This window comes from Giraffa tippelskirchi, chromosome 13 (genome assembly GCF_054371585.1).
Source record: "Giraffa tippelskirchi isolate mGirTip1 chromosome 13, T2T-mGirTip1v1.2.pri, whole genome shotgun sequence".
In the NCBI taxonomy this organism is placed as follows: domain Eukaryota; kingdom Metazoa; phylum Chordata; class Mammalia; order Artiodactyla; family Giraffidae; genus Giraffa; species Giraffa tippelskirchi.
The window spans coordinates 40,717,317-40,725,155 of NC_137287.1; the positions used below are offsets into that span (position 1 = coordinate 40,717,317).

Below are 7,839 nucleotides of genomic sequence, written 5' to 3' on the forward strand. Positions count from 1 at the left end.
AGAAGGAGAGGTTCCAGGGAAGGACGCTGGGCGCCGCTGGCATGACACCCACCTACAGGGCAGGGGACCAAGGCCAAGGGGTGTCCTTCAGCCCCAGGACAGACACCACGTGGGCTCTGGCAGACTGCAGGCCACCCACCGAACCCCAGCCTCTCACAAGGAACCTAAAGTGCTCGGAAAAGGCTTGCTGAGGCCTGCGGGTTTCCCCGAGGGGACCGGGCCCCCCCATCTGGGCGCACTGTCTTATTTTAGGTTCTCCTTGCAGCCAAGGCACCCCTGCAGCAGAGCCTGGCACCTGCTGGAGGTCACAGCCGTCCCTACTCGCCAGGGGCCTGACAAGGCCACCCCACTCAACACAGGCAGCCTCTCCACGGCCAGGCCGGGAAAGACGATCCCAGGACCAGAGCACCCTCACACCCTGCCAGTCAGGAGGGTACTCCCCAATCTCCCACCTCTGACCGGGCGGAGGGCTCTTCCTCGCCTCTCGACACCCTCCAGCTCCTGGAGTCCTCAGGAGCCCAGGGACAGACACATGGGCAGGTGGCTCTGCCAGCCCCACCCCCACCCCTGGGCTCCCCCACCCACGTGGGGCAACCCCCTCTCCCCTGCACCGAGGAACACAAACAACCTTGTCAGACGTCCCGGAGGACGCAGCCCGCCCGGAACATCCAGAACACAGGGTCAGGAAGGACAGGGACAGGGCGGCCAGATGCGGGGGCTGTCAGGAGAGAGAAAGTGCAGGCCCTGCTCCCACCCTTCCCTGACTGGTCCCCACATGCGCCTGCAGATGAAGGACACACGGGTGGGGGGGAGCCGCCTCCTGTCCCAGGGCCTCAGGGCGCCCACCGTATCCCCCAGCACCCCACCCAGCTGGGCCACCTTCCCGCCCAAACCAGGTGGCCTGGAGATGCCCAGGGTTTTGGAGGGAAGACCAGCCTACAGCCCCCCTGCAAGCTCAGCCTGGCAGTTGCTGGGGGCTGAGGGGGGCCCAAGCCCACCCACGAGCTGTGGGACAAAGGCAGGCAGGGGAGCCTGCTGCCATGCTGGGGTGGCACGCGGCCATGGACCTCCACCCTGGCCATGACGGACCCCTTGTACAACCGGCGTTGGGGGCGGGGGGGGGGTGTTGGCTACTCTGACCAGCCCACTTTTGGATTTCAGGAAAGAAAAAAAGACAGGGTTTGTTACTTTCCTGCTACACATTCCTCTTTCCTATGTGATGTTTGTACAGTTAGACACACAAGGTAGGAAAAATATATACACGCATCGCTCATGCGGCCTGTCTCCTTCACGTGGACAGGGAAAGTTCACGTGCAAGGTCTCCCCCCCACCAGCCTCCTCTCCTCAGCACCCCCACCCTGCTGTCACCCAATCCCTCCAGGCCAAGGGGAGGGAATGCCTGGTGCCCGCAACCCAGCCACCTGGCAGCCAGGGGCCCGTGGGAGAACCAGCTGGGACACAGCGAGCCAGGGCCCGCTGACAGTCCCCAAAGGCCACCTGCTGGGGGTCCCCAGCTCTGCTACCTGCGTCCCAGAAATGCCCCCTGCCTGACCCAGCTCTGCTCTAGAACCTTCTCTGAAAGTCTGTGTCACTCTCACCAAGAGCAAAAAGAGAGGCCCCTTCCTCTCTGGTCAGGGAAGCACCGGGAGAAGGGACACCCTGAAGGGACACCAGGGTGCCTAGCGCATGCCAGCTGCCTCCCTGCCCCCCACCCCCAGCTGCGCATGACTTAAATCAGCCCCAACACCGAGTTCAGCCTGGAAAGGCAAGTTCACAACCTACGTCACCGCCTCTCCCCACGGAAAAGGACCAGCGAGAGAGCACAGCTTCCCGGCCCCCAGGGTCTCCCAGACTCTCCCCAGCGTAAGGGACAGGGAGAAAACTTTGATCCCTTATTGAGGTCCCGCCGCCCCCCCCCCCCCGTCCCTCCCACCGCAGTGAGGATCCTGCCTCAAGCCGGAGGTCCTGTAAACCCGGAGGAAGTAATTCCCGTCCTGACCGGCACCCATGGGGGCACAGGCAGTGCCCACTTCCCCTCCTGGCCGACCCCTGAAGCCCGCGGTGGCCTCGCCGCTTCTACTCCACCCTCTCTCGTCCGGAGCTGGCTCTGGAGCGGGGACACCCCGTTCGGATCAAGAGAACCGCGGCCGCTGCCCCACAAAGCGCAGCCAGGGGCCGCCTCTCTCCGAGGAGCGCTCCCCTCGCGCCCCCGTACTGCGTCCCCCGCGCACCCAGACCGCGCCGGGGCCAAAGAACCCGGGCGTGGGAGGCATACGCGGGAGGGGGTCCTGCGCCCCGGATCCCCATGCCCAGGATCCCCGCACCCCCGGAGACCCGGGAAGGATATGGGTTACAGACCAGCCGGAGACACCAGCTGCGCGGCCGCGTGGTCTGCCCGAGACAGAAGAAGACGGTGGCCGCCAGCGCCGGGTATGGGACGGGCTGCTCCTCGTCGGTGCCCAGCTCCGCGCCGCGCTCGGCCGCCGGACTCTCGGGGGGCGACGCACTGGGCCCCGACCCCCGCTCCGCCTCTGGCCCCGGGGCCCCAGGGCTCGCCGGGGACGCAGCCGCCACCGCCTGGCCCGGGGCTGGCGCGCCCAGGGGCACGCGGACCTCGTCGGCCGCCTGCACGCCCTCGGTCATGGTAGCGGCTGGCAGCACCTGCGGGGGACAGGCAGTGACCAGGTGCCGGGAACGACACCCTCGCACGCCTCAGGCGGAGCGGGATCCGCGGAAACAGCCTCGGCCGCCGGGATGTCTTTGTCTTTTCTCATCAGAGACAAATGCGCCCCCCACCCCCTCCCGCCGGCGAGGGCTGGGCGGCCCCTCCCCCACCGCCGGGGCGGGGGCCGGCGCCCGAGGGGCTCCCTCGCCGGCCGCCTCAAGTTGAAGAGGGTCCCGGCGCGCAGCGAGGCGCGCGTCCTCGTCGCGTCTCACCTCTCTCCGGCTGCCGGCGGCGTCCCCGCGGGCATCGCCCGGGCGGTGCGGTCACCGCGGACCCGGCGCGGCGATCGGCCCCGGCTGGAGCCCCGTCGCCCCCGGACCGTGCCCCCAGCCCGCGCCCCTGGCCCGCCGGCTCCCGCTCCGGCTCCCGCTCCGGCTCCCGCTCCTGCTGGCCCGGCAGCGACGGCGGCGGCGGCCGGACGCAGAGGGCTCCGCGAGGCAGACGGGCGCGGGGCGCCGGGAGCGGGGGGCGCGGACCGGGCGGCGGGGCGGCGAGCGATCGCGGATCCCGTCCGCGCTCCGCGCAGGAAACTTCGGAGTGAGCGGCGGGCGGGGCGGGGGCGGGGCGCGGCGGCGGGGGCGGGGCCGGGCCGGGGGCGCGGAGGGGCCGCTCCCGCCCCGGGGCGCGCGCGTCGCCCCTCCCCCATCGTGGAGGGCGCCCCGCCCCCGCCGGGAAGGAGGAGCAGGGCCCGCCCGCGCCCCCCATAGCGCCCCCACCCTCCCGCTCCGGGCGCGGGGCGCCAGGGGGCGCTCGCGGGGAGACCGGGAGGGGGCGGGGCGGTGGCGCCGGCGTCTTCCCCGCCCCCAACTGCGGGGGCGGCCGGAGCCGCGGAGGCGGGCCCTCGCCTCCCCGCCGGGGCGCGCACCCAGCCCCTCGGCACCGCGGGCGGGGGTCGGCGAGGGGGCGGGGCTGCGGGCGTGGACGGCGCGCGGCGGCCGGGACCGCGGCGGGCGCGCCCCTCCCCCTTCGCATGTGTGTCCTGGGTGTGACCGCGCGTGTGATGCGCTGCTGTATCTGTGGGTGGGATTCTGGGTGCGCGTGCATCCGCACCCCCGCACACACACACACACGCGCGCGCGCGCGCACAAGCGCACCTACGGCAGCTTCTGCGAACTTGTCCCTCGCCCAGCCTCCTCCTGGACCGAGCGAGCCTCATGGGACCTCGGGGAAGCGCCCAGGCCTCCCTGCAGCCCCCCAGTCTCACACTGAGACACACCGCCCCCTGTGCTCTGGGGGCCCACTCGGACCTCTTGGCCACTGAAAACCTAACAAGCTTCTCACTTTTCCACGACCACCAGTCTGGTAGCTCCGGGTGCGACCTCGCTTCCAAGCGCACTCAGGGCTGGACAAAGGGCGGGTTGGCTGGTCCACACGGGCTGGCTCCAGGGGCTCGGGCCTCAGCAGTTGCTCGAGTGGATGAGAAGACCCACCTGGGGATCCCCAGGCCTGGAGCCGCCCTGGCAAGGTCACTGTCAACCGGGGCTTCCCCACCTGCGCTGCGCGACGGCACTGCAGAGATGTAGCCAGAATGGGGTGGGCATGCTGGGCGTAGGGAAAGCCCGGGAGGCCCTGCACCCTGCTCCACCGCTGGGCCTTAGGGGAAGGAAGACGCAGGAAGGCAGAACCATGGCAGTTCCCAGGCAAGGCCCAGGGGGTGTCCAGCGCAGCTGGTTGCTGCTCAGCAGCACTTCCTCTTGTATATGTGAACTTTTCAAGAAAATGAAAACATTTACTCTATTTTAATGCTGCTACTTAGCGATGGAGGGCCATGACCAGTAATTAAGGCCCTCAAAGACCAATTAGTGCCCCAGTCACCTAGGAGAGGGCCTGGGAGAGCCCTGAGGGGAGCTTGCAAGGGTGGGGCAGACCCGAACACCTCAGCAGCATCCTAGGCAGGGGTCACCTGGACCTCCGGATCCTTTCACTCTGGCCGGATCATCGAAGGTCAAGGTGAAGCTGAAGATTGGCTCTGGCTGGGGAACTGTGAGTGATTTGCTGGACAAAAGTCAATGGGAGGCCCACAGTGTGGAACCAGGGAGGCAGTGGCGGTGACCAGTCCAGGCCTTATCCTTGTGCCTTGAAGCTTCATTCCAGCAGGGAGGCAGCCACAAAGAAACTGGTGGATAGAGGAAGGGAACAGTTACAGGCTGTGTTAAGTGCTGTGGGGGGCAGGTAGGGGCAGAAGATTCATCTGAGGACAAGAAAGCAGCTGGAAGGGGCGGGGTGGGGGGGGTGACCAGCTGCAAGAGCAGGCTGTGCAAAGGCCCTGTGGCAGGCAGAGAGTGCTGAGCCGAAAGAACCAGACAGCCTAGCATGCCTGTGCAGGGGCCCTGCTGTGACGTGGGGTGTGGGGGGGCGAGGGCAGGGCAGGGGTTCCCACGGGGCCCCATGAAACAGGGAATTCTAATGTGACAGACCATCAACCTCGTCTGCACACTCTGTCCTTCAGACGTCTGCTGAAGGGACAGGGCATGGATTTTTTTAAGTAGACATTATTTTTTAAAGACAGCATCTCTAAGCTGACAAAGCCTGTAGCCTTCAGGAGCCTCGTGGCCCATATATAGACGGGTGAGGCTGCACAGACGCTGGACAGGCAGCGTCCACCTCAAGATCTCGGAAGGAGACCTCCTCCCACCGCATCCGGCTCCCTCCAGCACCTCCGAGAGCCTTGTCCTCGAGGGCTCCGAGTCCTCTGGGTTGATGATACTCACTGACTGTGTGCGTGGTGTTCAATGGTACCGACTCTGAGCTCTCCAGCCAGAGGGGGGACCGCACAGTGCGGGGGACAGCCTCGCTCTGCAGCTGGGAAATGGAGAACAGGTCGTGGAGTGATAGGAGATGAGAAAATAGCATTAGAAACAATGAGACCGTAATACATTCGCATCGCTAGAAAGGAATGTTGGAGAGATGAAACATAGGACAATTTGGAAATTGGCATTAAAAGTATTTAATTAAACTGTACAGAGTGTTCAGATTTTTTTTTTTAATCCTCTTGGCCTCTGGAAAATTTAGTTCTGCTTTTTGTTATTTCCTTTTTTTTTTTTTTTTAAGGGCGAAGCTTTTTCTTGACAAAGATGGGGGAAATGAACTGCCTATTGGTTCAGCCAGCAGGAGGTAGAAACTAGATGCCCCCCAGGAGAGGACTCAAACCCCAGGGCTCATGGCTGCGACTGTGGCCATTGGCCGTCAGGCTGCCTTGGGGGCCCTCCACCTTGGCAGGCTGGGCGTGGGGCAGTGGGCAGCAGGGTCACCTCTGTCTGACCTGTGAGTGCCCGAGAACTCACCACCCCACCTGGCCACTCTGCTGCATGTCCGGGCACCCCGTCCACCTGCAAGCTGGCTGAAGCCCCAGGGCCCATGACGCCACACTAGTCCTTTCTCCTGTCCGTCAGGTGGCCTCTTTCCTCTCCAAAGGTCCCCCCTCCCCACCACACACTCCCTTCCGTCCAGAAGCCCCCACTGGCCCCAGGCTCTGGGTCAAGCCACCTTGAGTCGGCAGCACCTGCCTCCAGGCTGTGTCCAGCCTGCCCTGCCCCACTGTCCCTTCGGACTGCAGACCCCCCCATCCAAGCACCCCTCCAGGCCCAGCCCTGGCCCTGTGGTGCCCGTTGCTGGGACGCTTCGCCTGGCCCGTGCTTAGCCGGCGCCCTCCTCCGCTCCAGGGCCTCTCTGACCGCGACACGTCCCCCACGGCACTCACCTCGCGGTGCTCAGGCCGGCCTGGGGCTCCCGGGGCAGCCACTGCATCGTGTCTGATGTGCCTGCCGTGCCTAGCAGGTGGGGGTGGGGAGGCCAGGAGGCACTTCGTGGGCGTGGAGTGGCAGAGCCGTGACCTGAGCGAGGGTGGGGAGAGGTGAGGCGCTGGTCACCCGGAGGAGTAGAGACTGAGCCCTGATCCACCCCCCAGCCACTGTGGGGGCTCACACCGCACAGGAAGGGTCCTGGGCCTTCTGCAGGTGGCCGATCCCCCTCAGCCACTCCCGGTCCTGCTGAGCCCCCCTGACACTCCTGGATGAGCCGCCACCTCCGAGGAGCAGGACCCAACACCTCGCTGCCTGGCAACTGAACCCAGAGGTGCCTCCCTCGGCGTGCATGGGGCCAGAGGCCAGGCTCTGCAGGGAGTGGCCTTCAGGGCGGGCGGCAGGGCCAGCACAAGCCTGGACCCCTGCCTGGCTGGGATGCCTCCAGTGACAGGCCCATACGCCTGCCCTGACCTGAGCATCCTGTGCTGTCATCCCAGCTCAAGGGTAATTTGGGGGCTGCCTGCCCCGTGGACAGTGCTACCCTCGGCCCCAGCACAAGGTGGCAGCTAAAGGCCAGGCTTTTCTGAATTCTCACTGGACACCCACAGCTCCGGCCGACACGGGTGTCCAGGAGATGCTGTGTGTGTAAGGCTCAGTGGTCCCCTTTGCATTTTAGTGTCCTGTTTATTTCTTCAGCTGTGCCTGTGGAATCAGCCCGCTCAGACAAGCTGCTCTGTGGCCCACCACCTGCACGTCCCCCAGGCTCCTCTGCCTCTGGGTCCCCACAGGACAGTGCTGGACCAGGGACCAGGAGGAGCGGGTGTCCTGGGCCTCTGGCTTCCCTCTGGTCTCTGGCCGCAGAATGAGCACTGTTCACTCTACTCACAGAAGCCTCCGATTTACCAGATAAAAACACAGCTTGCCCAGATAACTTTGAATTTCAGATAAACATGAATAATATTTAGTGTAAGTATATCCCACGGTAATACCAGTCGCTAAGTCGTGTCTGACTCTGTGCGACCCCATGGACTGCAGCACGCCAGGCTTCCTTGTGCTTCACCATCTCCCAGAGTTTGTTCAAACTCATGTCTATTGAGTTGGTGATGCCATCCAACCATCTCATCTCTGTCATCCCCTTCTCCTCCTGCCCTCAATCTTTCCCAGCATCAAAGTCTTTTCCAATGAATTGGCTCTTCACATCATGTGGCCAAAGTAGTGGAGCTTCAGCTTCACTATCTGTCCTTCCAGTGAATATTCAGTGTTGATTTCCTTTAGGATTGACTGGTTTGATCTTGCAGTCCAAGGGACTCTCAAGAGTCTTCTCCAGCATCACAGTTCAAAAGCATCAATTCTTCTGCGCTCAGCCTTCTG

At 64.7% G+C, this 7,839-nt stretch overlaps 1 protein-coding gene across 1 annotated transcript in view; it reads right to left on the reverse strand.

The window, feature by feature from the left end:
* The window catches only part of CACNA1H (calcium voltage-gated channel subunit alpha1 H), a 60,793-nt gene extending 57,536 nt beyond the window's left edge, over positions 1-3,257 (reverse strand). Inside the window, exons 1-2 of the mRNA XM_081555711.1 lie at positions 2,938-3,257; positions 2,348-2,661 (exon numbers count right to left, since the gene is read on the reverse strand). Coding sequence (XP_081411837.1) covers positions 2,348-2,643 — 296 coding nt within the window. The 5' untranslated portion in view covers positions 2,644-2,661; positions 2,938-3,257. The remainder of the gene's footprint in view (positions 1-2,347; positions 2,662-2,937) is intronic.
* Between the last annotated feature and the right edge of the window lie 4,582 nt (positions 3,258-7,839).